At 41.0% G+C, this 16464-nt stretch overlaps 1 protein-coding gene across 6 annotated transcripts in view; it reads right to left on the bottom strand.

Annotated features, from left to right (window-relative positions):
• MTERF1 (mitochondrial transcription termination factor 1) overlaps positions 1-16464 on the bottom strand; it is a 410515-nt gene that overhangs the window by 191155 nt on the left and 202896 nt on the right. For 3 of the 6 annotated variants that reach the window (XR_009864562.1, XR_009864561.1, XM_062178074.1), the window contains 3 exons: positions 13613-13681; positions 4881-5070; positions 2203-2373 (listed from right to left, as the gene is read on the bottom strand). Coding sequence is in view for 4 of the 6 variants with exons in the window: in XM_062178074.1 (XP_062034058.1) it covers positions 5038-5070; positions 13613-13681 (102 nt within the window). In the remaining 2 variants the exon portion in view is untranslated. The remainder of the gene's footprint in view (positions 1-2202; positions 2374-4880; positions 5071-13612; positions 13682-16464) is intronic. The other 3 variants (XM_062178072.1, XM_062178075.1, XM_062178073.1) reach the window with 1 other exon arrangement.

Here is a 16464-nt window from a genome sequence, read left to right as displayed (position 1 = left end):
GGAATACTATTGCATTTAACTCAAATGAATATTTCATCAAGGTGTGACTGGATGACCTAAAAGGATAAAGAGTTGGGACTTCATCAAATTTAAACAACTTAGACCAGAAGACAGTTCAGCTGTTCTCACCACTTCTATTCATCATTATATTGAAGCTTCTAGCCAGGTCAGTTAGGCCAGAAAGTGAAAGAAAGAGCATCCAGATTGAAAAATCAGGAAGTAAAACTATTTCTGCTTGCAGAAGACATGATCGTGTATATATAAAATCTTAAAGAATCCAATAAAAATGCTATTAGAACCAATAAATGAGTTCAACAAGGTTTTAGAATATAAGATCAATATAAAAATCAAACCTATTTTTATTTAATTTCAATTAAAACATCTAAAATAAAATTAATAAATAATTTCATTTCTAATAACATCAAAAACAGTAAAATACATAGGAATAAATTTAGCAAAAAAGTTCAAAACTTATACTCTAAGAATTCCAAAACACTGCAGAAAGAAGTGAAAGACATTCTATGGACATGGATCATAAGATTGTTAAGACAGCAATACTCCCTAAACTCATCTATAAATTTAATGGAATCCTTAAGAAAATCTCTACTGGAATTTGATCCTAAAACCATTGTCAAATTATAATGGTCCCCAAATAGCCAACAAAATCTTGAAAATGAAGAACAAAGCTGGAGGACGCATACTTCATGGTTTCTGTCCTTACAGTCATGAATTGTAAGTGAGTCTAGTCAATGCAGCTGTGTGTTTCCCAAACACAATAGTCAAGAAGGGGCAAGAGTGAAGAGTGTGTATAAGGGAATGCTGAGAGTAGCTGGAGTTAAAAAAGCAGAATAGGCCGGCGCCATGGCTCAACAGGCTAATCCTCCGCCTTGCGGCGCCGGCACACCGGGTTCTAGTCCCGGTCGGGGCTCCGGATTCTGTCCCGGTTGCCCCTCTTCCAGGCCAGCTCTCTGCTGTGGCCAGGGAGTGCAGTGGAGGATGGCCCAAGTGCTTGGGCCCTGCACCCCATGGGAGACCAGGAGAAGCACCTGGCTCCTGCCTTCGGAACAGTGCGGTGCGCCGGCTGCAGCGCGCCTACCGCGGCGGCCATTGGAGGGTGAACCAACGGCAAAGGAAGACCTTTCTCTCTGTCTCTCTCTCTCACTGTCCACTCTGCCTGTCAAAAAAAAAAAAAAAGAAAAAGAAAAAAAACAAAACAAAACAAAACAAAAAAGCAGAATAATGAATATTATTAGATTGGATGATCAGCAGATTAGCCACAAGAAAATACTTAATTTTCTCTTACGTATTTGTCATTTTGCTTTTTACTGGGAGGAGGGGAGAATCTACATAGTAAAAATCATACATGTCACTAACCAATCCAGGATGGAGGTAATGACTTCTCCAATAACAATGTGACTTCTCCTTTGCCTTTCTTCTTCTTTTTTTGCTTTTTTAATGAATCAACCAGAGTACTGTATTTTATTTTATTTATTTGAAAGACAGAGTTATAGAGAGAGGTAGAGACAGAGAGAGAGAGAGAGAGAGAGAGAGAGAGAGAGAGAGGTCATCCATCTTCTGGTTCACTCCCTAAACGGCCACAATGCCTGGACCTGGGCCGATCCTAAGCCAGAAGCCAGGAGCTTCTTCTGGGTCCCCCATGCGGGTGCAGGGTTCCAAGGACTTGGGACATTTTCTACTGCTTTCCCAGGCCATAGGAGGGAGCTGGAATGGAGGCAGAGCAGCCAGGACTCAAACCAGCACCCATATGGAATGCCAGCACTGCAGGCTAGTGCTTTAGCCTGCTGCGCCCCAGTGCTGCCCCCCCCCCTTTGCATTTCATTCTTTACCTTGTTCCATGCTCAGGTAAGATTTCTATAAATGTGACACCTTCCAATCACACAGAACATGTTGCTCAGTGCTGCTATCAGAGCTGGTCCTTTCTAACAGAGTGCACCTTTTCCCTGCCCTGTCTCAGGCATTGGGCCCTACCCAAGCCTTCCTGACACCGCCAAGAAGTCATCTCAATATTTTGAAATGTCAGTGTCACACTCTTGAGTCACCATACTCTGAAGACATCTGGTAAAGAGGGGGGATCTTCATTTGATTTCCCATTTCCTGATTTCTCCTCAACATTACAGGACCCCTCTCCTCCACTATTCTCCCAGACAAAATTCTTGAGTTTTACATAAAACCCAACTTTACCTGTTTCTTTGTTCCTTCTCTCCAAATTCCTTTTCTGTTTCTGTCAATTTTAGTTTCCAACTTCTTGCTCAGATCTTCAGAGTCATCCATGAAATACAAATAACTTCAGATAAAAGCCAGTAGTTCCGAGTAACAGATAAGCAGCATCATGAATATGTAGTCCACAATGCCCTGCAGCGGGAGGAAACAAAGCTGTAACTCCTGAGTTCTGTGTTTAGCAAATGGTTTAGTATGCAGGGAACATTAACAATAGAATCCAAGTGCAGATCAAGCCATACTTAACCAAAGAGCCTAGCTCAAAAATAAATTACATACACATATGTGTGTATTCCTTTGATATACAGAACAATGTTTCAACATGGTGATTGTGAAAAGAAAAAACAGCTCTTTGACCACATGAAATAAAATCCTCATGTAGTAATAAAATACTGCAAACAAATAGCCAGGCTCTAAAATATAGAAAGTAAAAGAAAACCAAGAATTCTATTAAGTTTGCAACTACATTCAAATTCAACCACACCCATGTGTCACTTCGATTTTGGAAAATTCTTTGGTTTGTTTCTTTCTATGTTATTTTGGCTCCTTTTCCTTATTTTAATGTTCAGAGTAGCTTTATAAAAATACCAGTCCTTTCACCACACACTGAATTTGTAGTGTCATCTGCATTTTAATCTCAGTCACACTGAATATCCACTGAAAAATCTAAGCCATTCATTTAACCCCCAAAGCTCAGTCTTCTCTCCAGTTTAACTGTGGTAGTAGTCACTGCCTCACTTCTCTCTTTGGCTGATGAGGCTCAAAATAATGTGCGACTTTCAGGTTTTTAATTAATTATTAATTAATTATTTTAATTAATTTTAATTAATGATTTTAATTAATTTTAATTATTGTTTTAATTGATTGATTTTAATTTTAATTTTTACTTTTATTAATTATTTTTATTTTTAATTAATTATTACATTTTAAAAGGCTTACATTTCATCAATACATTTTTAACCAGATTTTAAATGCACCCTTATACACAGGCTTGATGCTTGGTTATTTGGTGACTTCTACATTATGCTTACTCAATAAATAATTGCAGAATTGATTTTACCAACTCTACCCTCTATTTGAATATCTAAATCAAACAGGACACAACTATGAAGCAGATATTTGGCGCAGTGGTTAAGATTCTGTTTGGGACACTTGTATCCCATACCAGAGTGCTTAGATTCGAGCCTGGGTTCCCCTCAAACTTCAGTTTCCTGCCAATGTGCACCACGGGAAGCAGCAGGTGATGGGTCAAGTACTTGGGTCCCTGTCACCATATAGGAGATTCTTTTTGAGTCCCAAACTCCTGACTCTGGCCTAGCACAGCATGGGCTGTTGTGGGCACTTGGGGAGTGAACTAGCAGATAGAGCTCTCTCTGGCTCTCTCTCTCTCTTCCTCTCTCTCTCTCTGACATTCAAATTATAAAAACAAAAAAAAAATAGGACACAGTGCTTAACTGGAGACAAAGCTTAAAATCTGTTGAGATTCAAAACACTGATTTAAATTCATACCAATGTGCCAATGACCTTTTGCCAAACCAGATACTGTTAGGCAAGATTAATCACTAAATTTGGAGCTTGGAGTGGTCCAGGGTAGCATGGAGGTGTTCATTTTTGCCAAATTGCTGATCTTTCCGAGGTTGACTCATTGCAATGACAAATTGTGAACTGTGCTTAGGAAGCAGCGATCAACTTTTGAACATCATAAAGACAATTTTAAAGTAAATGAGATAGGAAAACACACTCTACACAAGTGAAACACAAAGAGTCTACATCATTAAGTAAAATGAAATCAATCTAACTGAACAATAAAAATCGCCTGATGGGCAATTCTCTAAAGACGTATAAATGGCCTATAACCATGAAGGAAACATTAAATATCCTTAGAAGTAGCTTTAAAGAAATGCAAATTAACTTCAGATACATTGTCACCTATTAGATTAGCAATTATAAGATATTCAATATTGATAATGATTCACAGATTGTAAGTTTTGGCCAAAATGTAGAATTGCGATGTCCTTTTCAAAGGGCAGTTGAGCAATATGCACGAAATGTCCTATAAATATTCATTTTTAATCCCACAAACCCACCTTTTGCATTTCTAAGGAAGTATTGAAAATGCGGATAAATATGTGTAGTCAAAGGAGGATCACTGCGGGATTATTTGCGTCATAAATTGAAAGGCTAAAATTTCCAAAAGTAGAAAAGCAATAAAATTAATTATGGGATGAAATTTTCCATAGCCCTTGGGCATCATTTTATAGAAGAATATTAAAAAGGGGAAATGTTCTTATATTCTTATTGCTGGTTTTAAAAAGCATGTTACAAAATGGTATGTACAACATATTTCCATTAATACATAATAAAGAATGTAAACAATGTTGTGATGGGATCACAGTGATTTTTTTTATCTCTTCTGTGTTCTTTTACAGTTTATTTTCAAAATTTCCATAGTAAACATGTATTATTTTTGTAAGAAAACATAAAAATAACAATAAATATTCCAGAAAGTGTTTTTAACCCTAAATAAAAAATTACTAGCCTCACTCTTGGAAGTTTTTGTGTCATTTTCTCCAAGAGTTGGTTGGTTCCAAACCTAGTTCTCCTCAAGTACATATTTGTAAGTCCTGCAATGAAGAACTCACCTTTTATTTGCCAGAACACCAAATGAAACCAGGCAGCTCACCCAAGAGCAATGACTCTCAACCTGGCTGTCTATCAAAACTGCCTTGGGAAATGTTTAAATGCTTGAAAAATACACATGCACAAGCGTCATCACCCAGAGATTCTTTTCCTGTAGGTTTAGAGTAGATAAAGCTTGGGAGTCATGAAAACCTGTATGTGAGACAGAGAGAGGCAGAGAGAGAGAGAGAGAAATTTTATTGTACTATATGACTTTGGTCTTGATTTTAAAAACTAGTCTTATTTTGTATGACTTGACTTACTCCATTCATACAAATTTAGTTGGCCCAACTAGATTGTAACTCAGGCTAAAAAGAACAGACACAAATAACATATTGTACTATTTTGAATTATGATTGTTTTTTTTTTTTTTTTATTTGACAGGTAGAGTTATAGACAGTGAAAGAGAGACAGAGAGAAAGGTCTTCTTTCCGCTGGTTTACTCCCCAAATGGCCGCTACGGCTGGCGCTGTGCCTATCCGAAGCCAGGAGTCAGGTGCTTCCTGCTGGTCTCCCATGCGGGTGCAGGGGCCCAAGCACTTGGGCCATCCTCCACTGCCTTCCCAGGCCACAGCAGAGAGCTAGACTGGAAGAAGAGCAACCGGGACTAGAATCCGGTGCCCATATGGGATGCCAGCACTGCAGGCAGAGGATTAACCAACCCCTTGATTAGGTTTTAATAGGAAAATATATTGAGCAAATATCCTATTAATGTACTCCCAGTTGGCTCTAATTGTTCAAATTAGTATACGGCACTATGTTGAACATCTCACAAGTACCTACATCTGCACAATTATCAGATAAAATCCTTACAATGACTTCTAGAAGTGATATTTCTGATCCAAAATATATAATTATTGATGCATATGGATAAATTGCCTTCCAAAAATGCTATCCCATTGTGCCCACTCATGCAAACTGTACCAAAAGTGAGCATTTTATCTCTACTCCCACCAGTTTGTTTATTTTTCTGTTTTCATACTGATAAGTGAAGGAATTTTCAAATATATACTGACCATTAATTTTTTTTATTTTGTTAATCATCTTTTCATGTCTTCAGTCCACTTTTCTACAGATTTTCTTCCTTAATGGTGTATAAAACCCTTTACATAGTGGAGTTTGTCACAAGTTGCATGGTTTTTTGTTATTGTTATTGTCATTTGTTGGTTTCTGTACTTAACAACTTGTCATGTGCTCAACCAGAAAGATGAGAAACAACGTGCCACTCCCTCTGTAAATCTGCAATTTCCACCTATTCCTTAAGACCCTGCTTGAATCTCATATCTTCCCTTAAAGCCTTACCTCCCTCCCCATCAGATTATGAGCTCCCCTTGCACCTAACAACCAACTCATTGTAAAATTTACTTGGCAACTTATCACACAGTGCCTAGTGGCACACCTGAGAATTGTCACTGATCCTCAAGTCTTGCTTGTCCCTACCAGCAACCATCTCTGTAATGGATCAGACCTCAAGGAAAGGTTCAACAAACAACACACAAAAAGCCTTATTTAAAGAAATGAATGGAGGGGAAAATAGGTACAGAGATCATCTCAAATTTTCCAGGTTGAGGAGGGGCTATGCAGAAACCTCCAGCCAAACAGGTATAGTGAAACTCCATTTCACCTATCGCCTCAACATTCTGACCCTGGGTAAAGCTTGTTGCAATGATGTCAACTCCTGGAACAAATATTTTCTTTACTGAAAAGGCACCTATATATCCTTATTTAGCCAAAATAGTCCCAGTTTAAGCCTGTTACACCTGTGAAATTTTTGCACTCCCCAAAGTCTCAGATAATAAACTCACCCTAGCTATTGCTAGCTTATTTCCTAAGCTTAAAAATCTACCACAGAATTTAAAAGACTTGGTAGATAAAGATCAAATTTTCCTAGTGGGATGGAAGCTTTGGCCCCCTCTTGATCTAATTAATTAAGTTTATATAAGAGCCTAACCCTGAAGGATTAAAGGAAACATTCAATGTGCAGATAAAAACATTCGCTATTTATATGATATTTCTAAAGTCATAAATATTTTTTATTGCCCACATGTTCTCTTCAGTTACACTGAGAACCTTTTGCAGTACCATTGTTCTTACTTTTTGTATTTTTTCTTCGTCTCACTTAAAACAGTGCTCTGGGCTCACAGGGTATGCAATACAGTCTGTTGTAAAACCACTTGGGGGCCCGTAGACTTTAGTGTGCTTTTTTGATTGAGATTGTCCTACCCTTTGGCTCCTACCATGTCATCACAGATGTGTGAAGGGACAACACCAATGGCTGTGCTGCATGGGAAGTGGTATCGGGAAACCCAGTTGAATTACAAGATTCACTTTTACGTCTTTGGCTCAGTTGTCCATGGATACAGCTCATCTGAATTAGATGTGTCTGAAAATTCAATTACCCCAAATGGAAACATCTGGATCCTCTTTTCTTCTTTTAATCCTTTGTCCTGGTGACTCTGCCAGACAGTTCATATCCCTTGTTGGTTTGGCAGGAAACAGAAGGGCACAGTGAGAAGGGGGGTAGCTGGTGGAAATGTTTCCTTGTCTGTTTTCTCAGTATATGTAGTCACTTTCCTCCTCTCAGTATTAGAACCACCAATTTTTATCAAAGGCCTTATTTTATAGAGGGGGTAATTTGGAGCCCAACAAAATGAAATGAGCTGCTCAAAGACACATGTGTAGTGATGGCAAGGCTGTAATACAAGCTTCTTTTCCTGATTCCCCATCTGGAGCACTTCTCAGTATTCCAGACTCTAGACACTGTCTGATCATTACTTACTGTCTCACTTCAATCTGCAGTACTAGCACTAGGTTGTTTTTATCTATAGAAAACTATTGCTCCTCTAAAACAAATTTTAATGTCATGAGAAACAAGAAATATTTTTAAGCCTGATATTTTTAGTAGATGTTAAGGGATAATTTAAAGTTAACTTCTTTTTTGGACAGAAGATTTCAGCCAAACTCAGACAGATGTGTTTATGGATCTTCACAAAGTAGGAGAGCATCAGAGGAAATAGATTTTGATAGGGAGTTCACAGCCTCACTCACGGAGCATCACGGATGTCTCATTCCTGCCCCAGAATTCTTCTCATAGAGAAAGAAAAGTTCTGGAAAGAAAGAGTGAAGGAGAAATAGACACACATTTGACCTGTGATTTTAGTTTTAACTTAGGAAAAGCAAAGAATGAGATCTTATTATAATTATAGCTGTGGGGGGTGGTGACAGCCCATTTAGATAAGCTGAATATCTGGTTTTCCAAACTGTAAAGAAAGGTTTTGATTCTCTGGGCAAGCTGTGACCTCATGCAGTGGAGAGGCTACAAAATACTACTGACCAAGAGAAGCAATTTTTATAGAAGCCACCACATGTCTGAGAATACGAAAAAGATGTTTAAAAGTCTATTTAATCCTATTTTAGACACAAGTTCTTATCTTTCCTATCTTAAAAAAAAATGTTCAAAGTAGCATTTCTGTTTCTAGGACACTTTAGGAAATTGTGTGAAAATACTTTTGACTCCTAGATGACATTTTAAAAATCTTTACTTAGTTAACTACTCATAGGAATAAGTTGATATTACTCCAAACTCCATCTGCCTTCAGACTCAGATATAATGTGGGGGTTGTGATGGAGATACACATGACCTAAAGGAAACAGGAAATGGGATGAACAGGAGCATGAAACAAAAGTCACTTACATCCCATCAGGGGGAAAGGGCAGGGAAAGAGAGAGATGTGGGCCCTGATAGAGGAGAGGGGCACTGTTAAGGGGAGAAAGTCAGAGAAGGCAAGAGGAGGTGAAACACTTGAGTCCCGGGATACATTCTCCAGTGTTTGATGGAAAGATTGGCTGAGAAGGGATTCCAGGTAAGTTGGGGGAAGGCTGAAGGCTCCGATGCACCTGCCCTGCTTCCCATCTGGTTGTCTGGGAAGAACTCTTGGGTAGTGTGTTCTGTGCCAAGACGGGTAGGCCCAGCAGGGTGAAGAGGGTACAAGAGTCTGGCCAAAGGAGAGAGCCCCTTCACAGCACTCTTTTGGCAACCCAGAAGATTCCATGTGGTCCCATGAAGGTGGCAAGGGAGAAGAGGGTGGTAAATGGATGCGTCAGGACCCAGGAAGCCTGCCATGGGACCCACCCAAGAGTGGACCCTGCACAGAGTTTGCAGGTGAACCCCCAGGTTCAGGAATTAGATGAACTTTGTGGCTGATGCACAGCAAGGCATTCACAAAGAGCCAATGTGGAGCCAAAGCAGCAAACCAGGCCACCTGGCCTGACCCAAGTAGGGTAGCAAGAGCAAGGAACCACAGGTTTCATAGGGGACACATGAAACACTGACAATATTCATATCTGAGAGCAGAGTGAGCTTAATTTGTGATCATCAAATATAGTTATCCCAGTATTCAGTAGCATAATATTTATGGCCCTAGGAAAGTGAAGTTAAGCTCAAAGTCCAAACTATGCAAAAGCTACAAGGCTGGGGCCAGCGCTGTAGTGCAGTAGGTTAACACCCTGGCCTGAGGTGCCAGCATCCCATGTGGGCACAGTATCCCACATGGTTCAAGACCTGGCTGCTCCACTTCCGATCCAGCTTTCTGCTATGGCCTAGGAAAGCAGTAGAAGATGGCCCAAGTCTTTGGGCCCCTGCACCTACATGGGAGACCCGGAAAAAGCTCCTGGCTCCTGTCTTCGGATTGGCACAGCTCCGGTTGTTGCAGCCAATTGGGGAGTAAACCATTGTGGAGGACCTCTTTCTCTCTCTCTCTCTCTCTCTCTCTCTCTCTCTCTCTCTATCTCTGCCTCTCCTCTCTGTTTAACTCTGACTTTCAAATAAATAAACAAAATAATTCTAAAAAAAAAAAAAGCTACAAGGCTACCATGTACTGGCAACTTGCTAAAATTTTTTTCTAGGGAGAAATTGTTTATTTTGCTATTAAAGGTTTATAAACAGGTAGTTTACTTTCTTTTTTTTATTTTCTAAGGAATACACATTATGTAAGTACAACCTTAGGAATATAGTGATTCTTCCCACCATATCAGCCCTCCCACCCACACTCCCACCTGTCCTCCTCCTCCCTCTCCCCTTGCCAGTCCCATTCTGCATTAAGATTTGTTTTCAGCTAACTTTGCACACAAAAGAACAAGTCTGTACTAAGTAAAGACTTCAACAATTTGTGCACACACATAGACACACAAACACAACTGTTTGAGAACTGGTTTTACAGTTAACTCTCAATGCAATTCATTGAGGACAGAGGTCCTGCCTGGGGAGTTAGTGCACAGTGACTCTTGTTAACTTAACAATTAACACTCTTGTATATGAGATCAGTGACCACCCAAGGCTCTTTTTTTTTTTTTTTTTGACAGGCAGAGTGGATAGTGAGAGAGAGACAGAGAGAAAGGTCTTCCTTTTTGCCGTTGGTTCACCCTCCAATGGCCACTGTGGCCGGCGCATCTCGCTGATCCGAAGCCAGGAGCCAGGTGCTTCTCCTGGTCTCCCATGCGGGTGCAGGGCCCAAGCACTTGGGCCATCCTCCACTGCCTTCCTGGGACATAGCAGAGAGCTGGCCTGGAAGAGGGGTAACTGGGATAGAATCTGGCACCCCAACCGGGACTAGAACCCGGTGTGCTGGCGCCACAAGGCGGAGGATTAGCCTGTTAAGCCACAGCACCGGCCCACCCAAGGCTCTTAAACAGCACTGCCTAGGCTAGGGAAACCTTTTGAGTCCACAAACTCCGTAAATATTTGGACAAGGCAATACGCAAAGTGCAAGTTCTCTCCTCCCTTTAGAGAAAAGTACATCCTTCTTTGATGGCCACTTATTTTCACTGGGGTCTCTCTCACAGAGATCCTCCGTGTAGAACATTTTTTGCTGCAGTGTCTTGGCTTTCCATGCCTGAAATGCTCACAAGGGACCTTCAGCCAGACCAGGAAGTGTTAAGGGCTGATTCTGAACTTGCTCAAATTTCAATCAGGTAATTCTTGAAACTGACAGCTTCAGAGGATGCATCATATATGCTTCCTACACTGTGACAAAAACATCTCAGTGTTACTTGAAATTCCCGTTGGTGTTCAGCAGTAAAATGAACATTTCTAAAGAAGTATACAAAAATCTAAAGCAAACATTTTACTTCCAAATTGTTTTCAGCATTGTAAAAATTTCCTCATTTTGGAGATCATTCAAGCCCATGGTTGTGGAAACATAGCAAGTGTAGGGGTTGGGAAGCTATAAAAATATTTTGAGATTGAAAAACTATAAGGTTGTTTTAGCACCCAGGAATTTTAAGGAAAGAAGATAAGTAAAGAAATATTATGGTCCAGTTTAACACTACCTAGTAGAAATATAATACAAATCACATATGTAATTTCAAATTTTCTAATGTTTACATTTGAAAAGTAAAATAAATAGGTAAAATTAGTTTTAATAACATATTTTGTTTAACTCAATATAGACAAAATATATTTACCATTTCAACATGTGATCAGTATAAAAAATTTTCTCAAACTGTCTTTAAAACCCAGTATGTGTTTTACTATTACAGCATATCTCAAAGTGGTACTAAATTTTTAAGAGAGTGGCCTGCGGTCTTATCAACATGTTTTTAACAGGAAAAAAAAAAAAGATGCTATATTGCTTCTTTTAAATTTTCAAATAACTAAAATTTTGGTTCCTCAGTGACATTAGCCACATTTTAAGTACTCAACAGCAACATGTGGCCAGTAGCTACTCAGCTAGCTCAAGTCTAATCTGACATTTAACACAGACAGAATTTTGGAATTTTTGTAATTTATGGAATGAATGAAAGCATAACAAGCCTGAGGTCTACAAATTACTGGCTGATCCCTTCATATTTTTTCCCTGAACAATTATTTGAGATGAACTGAATATGGAGTAGGAAGAGGGAGACAGGAAGGGGCAGAAATCAAAAAGTTGGGGACTGAGCCATAAGGAGAGCTAGGATGCCTCTCACAGAATCAGAGACACTAGGAAGGAAGACTTGATTCGAGAGGGAAGGGAAGATCTACTGGAGCTCAAACTTCCCTCCTATGAGAAGCAAAGCTCCCTGCAATAATCAATACACTGGCAGAATTCTCCCCCAGAACTACTGGTATCTCTTGGCCTACACCATCTAATGGCTGCCCATAAACCTGAAGTCAAAGCCCAGTCCCAGTGTGCTGTGCCGTGCTGTGGTTCTGCTTGCCTGAGCATGATTTTCAGGATGTTGGTAGGGACATCTTACTCACCTGCTTCCTCATAGCTGTCCTGAATGCTAAATTTCAACTTGGGTCCACTCTGCTCTTACTAGTGCCCTCCTGCCACCTCTGACCGTGAACTTCTGCCTGCTCTGGTCCAGCGTCTGCTCCTGGACCTTGGAATGTCCTGCTCAGTTCATCTTCCTGGATTCCAAATCATGCTTGTGTCACCAGTTCAGCTGCAGAAATCGGCATCAGTGGACGGAGCCTGTAAGGTGGCCCAAATGAATTCATCTCTTGGTCTCTGCCCTCCCTTGAGTGTCCACCGGACCTAGTGACTCACCTGCAACCAGCTGAATACCTCAAAAGGGATGGGATATAATTTCTGATATTAGATTATCAAATACCATGGCTTCCACCTTCGGTGACTTTTCTCACTCTCTCATATACTTATTCTGAGGAGAGGGAGCTGCCGTGGTAATAGCTATCCTATGGAGATACCCAGATGGCAAAGAAGCAGGGGAAGTCTCAGCCCAACAGTCTGTGCAGTTCCAAATTCTGCCAGGAACCATATGAGCAAATTTGGAAGAAATCATATGCTCTCCTCCCATCAAGCCCTCAGCTGAGACTCCATCCCTGGTTATCACACTGACTGCAGGGTTGTGAGGGTTGTGAGTGAGCTACAAGGAGGCAGAGGCTCCTAGCTCAGGTACCTTGACATTCCTGACCATGGAAACCATAAGTTTTAATCTGCTAAGCTCTGGGATAATTTATAAATCAGCAATAAAGAAGATTCTGCTCTGGCTATGCCACATGTAAGCAGCCCCTTCATCCTGACCCACCACCCTCTTCCACTCTCCCTCCAAACAGTACCAAACTCCAAATTCCAAAACTTAGCATGGCAGTAGGAAGAAACCCCACAGCCCTTGGCACTGAAGAACAAGGACTCAGACACACAGAAGAAGACACAACTATCCCATGATTAAAAGCAATATCTAGGGGCCGGCGCTGTGGCGCAGTGGGTTAACGCCCTGGCCTGAAGTGCCGGCATCCCATATGAGCGCCGGTTCTAGTCCCGGCTGCTCCTCTTCCAATCCAGCTCTCTGCTATGGCCTGGGGAAGCAGTAGAAGATGGCCCAAGTCCTTGGGCCCCTGCACCTACATGAGAGACCCAGAGGAAGCTCCTGGCTCCTGGATTTATGTGGGCATCCTGCATTTTTTCTGGCACATCTACCTGGTACTACTTAGTGAATAATCTATTCCTTATCAGCAGATCTGCAACGTCACCCATGACATTGTTCAGATTTCCACATATCCGCAGGATGCTCCTGTATTCTCTATTCTGTTTCAGTGTGTGTGCCTCTCTTAATGACACTTAGCACGCTTCACAGTAAGATGTGCCCTCTGGTTTCTCAAGTCCTCACAAGCTGAGTCTTCCTCTTCAGAGCTATTGACCTAGAGCTCCGAGCCAGGGCTAGACACTGGTCATGAAATCAGACATTTTACCTTGTCCATCACTTCACTGAAGGAATTGCTTCTAGAGATTCCCCACTCGTCATCTGGCAGCCTTGCTGGCTGAGATATAAAAAACATACAAGGGTAAGGAAATGTGCATCTAGTCCTATTTAAAAGGTTTTTAAAATCAAGAATAAATATTAAAATTGCTGCATTTACTTTTTTTTTTTTTTTTGACAGGCAGTGTGGACAGTGAGAGAGAGAGAGACAGAGAGAAAGGTCTTCCTTTGCCGTTGGTTCACCCTCCAATGGCTGCCGCGGCCGGTGCGCTGCGGCTGGCGCACCGCACTGATCCGAAGCCAGGAGCCAGTTGCTTCTCCTGGTCTCTCATGCGGGTGCAGGGCCCAAGCAGAGAGCTGGCCTGGAAGAGGGGCAACCGGGACAGAATCCGGCACCCTGACCGGGACTAGAACCCGGTTTGCCAGCACCACAAGGCAGAGGATTAGCCTATTGAGCCACGGCACAGGCCATTGCATCTACTTTCAGCATCTTTATTAAGAGAGTCCTCTTTCATCAAGAAACACTGTATTAATGAATTATAATTAAGTGATTTTATATTTAACTTGGCCATAGTATATCACTCTTTAAATATGCTCCAGAGTTGGATAATTTAGCTGGGGTTTTTAATGCTATTTATAACATGTTGGTTTGTATTTTTCCTTTTTGAGTACGTGTGTATACTCAAGCAAAGGAGAGTGGGAGGCAGGAGGATGGGATACAAAAGGAGAATTTAATATGTGTAACTTTGAAAAAAAATTAAGTATGAGATTCAAGTAAAGCAGAAATCAGCTTCTCTCTCTCTCTCTCTCTCTCTCTCTCTCTCTCTCTCACACACACACACACACACACCACGCTCCTTCCCAGAAACCCCTAAGGGAGATTTTCAAAGCAGCCGGACAAATGTGATTTTATTCCAAACCCTCATTTTGCCAACAAGAAGCTGAGTTTTGGGAAGATTAAGCTTTTGTCTGAGTTCACTTACCTGGTTTCACCTTGCTAACAGCATCTAAAAATGAAAAAGGAATAGGTCCTTGGGGAAAGCTGGTGAAACTTGAGGTTAGAGAAAAGAGACCGACTGGACCATCTTCAAAACAATGAAGGGGTTCAAATAAGCAATGACAAGCTGTCCTTTTCAATGCTCGCTCTGCACCGAGAGACGTAAAATGGCTTTAATTAATTCAAGAGGGATTTCAGTCAATAGTAAGAACCTCCTGAATGAGAGAAGTCCAAGAAATAGAAGAGGCTGCTGAAGGAAGTGCGGAAGAGCATTTGCTAAAGCTGGAGGAAAAGTGTAAGCTGCTGTTTTCTGCGATGATTCCAGTACTGACAGGGTGAACCTGCTGAAACTGCGGATGCTCAAACTGCTTTGCCTATAAAAACAACAAACTCATCTCATTCAGCCTAATACCAGAAAGCAAGCAAGAAGGCTTAGCCCTAGGAGAGATCTTGTCTTCTATTCTAGCCTTTAATTTTGCTTAGCTCTACAAAAAGTGTAGGATGGACTCGTCTAAGAAGAATTTTGAGTTTACAAGAAACTGTTGCCTAAATCAAACTGTTGGCATTTAAAAGCTGAGACCACCAACATTCTTATTTGTATAACAAGTTATTCTGGAGTTGATACGCTATAGATTATGTAGTAAATGGGATGTAGGTGCTAAAATCCACATTTTGGATGCTGATTGTCTTTAGGGCACTAAGCTATTTTATCCATCTCAACGAGATCTCTGGCAACCAATGCCTTCAAGCCACTATCAGCAGCAATGATTCTGTTCATGAGATTTCGTATAAATGCCTATGGGTAGGTTAGCTCTTTCCCTCAACTTTGAGTTACACGCCAGCAGCAGAGTAGTTGTGCCGGAACTTTTCCCGTGACCAATGGCTTTGGGTCAGTGTCTACAGATTACTGCTGAGCTTCGACCTTCCTGTACGAACTATTCTAGTCAAGGGAACTGCACTGTTCAAGTCTGACCAGTTTCCATTCCCATGCATGTTAGATTCTTAAGAACAATGAAAACTGCTGAAATAACATGATAGAATATACTAAAGGAATATTTTTTCTAAAATGAAAATGGAATGCACAATTAACTATTTCTCCAGAACTTGTTCAAGTAAAAGGACCAAGAAAAACAATGCCCTGGTTTTGTTTACTCACCATGTGCTATAATACATCTGAAGGGAAATAAATCCTCTATGCCCCTGACATGGAGACAAGAGACTCCAGCTTTGCCAATTGCAATGCCCCTGAGACCCTCAGCCTAGCACCCTGCTTCCTGCAGACTTGCCAAATATTTCTATCTAGTCTGTTCGTGAGTGTCTTTATTACTATAGCATCTAATTTTATTAGGCCATGTGTGTGCCTCTTAACCTGTCTGCCATGGTTTGGATAATAATTTGGGTGTTCCCCCAAGGCCCACATGTTGAGGGTTGGCTTGATTCCAAGAGTCTCATATTAATGGATTAGATTAACTTAGTCTGATTATGGTGTCAGAAGGTGGGGTTTTTGGAAATTGACCGGACGGGATTAGGTTGCCAGGGTGGAGATCCAGGATTGACTCATGATGGCTTCCTAAGGACAGGCCACATCCATGACTAGGCCCCTGCTCTGTCTGCTTTCCTGGCTCATTATGTGGTTCTTCCTCTACATGGACTCCACATCCACTGCCCTCATCAGATCCCAGACCAGTCGGACCACCTGATCTTGGACTATGAAGCTCTAGAATCATAAGCCAAAATCAACCTTCTTCCTTCATAAGTAGCTCCTATCAGGTATTTTCTGTGTACCTCAGTTTCATCTCTAAGTGGGATTTTAAATACCTACTCATGGTGTTGTTGTAAGAATTAAA

Source organism: Lepus europaeus, chromosome 20, assembly GCF_033115175.1.
Source record: "Lepus europaeus isolate LE1 chromosome 20, mLepTim1.pri, whole genome shotgun sequence".
NCBI classification, from domain to species: Eukaryota; Metazoa; Chordata; class Mammalia; order Lagomorpha; family Leporidae; genus Lepus; species Lepus europaeus.
The sequence above is the reverse complement of the archived record's forward strand: the minus strand, read 5'-3'. Positions and strand labels throughout refer to the sequence as shown.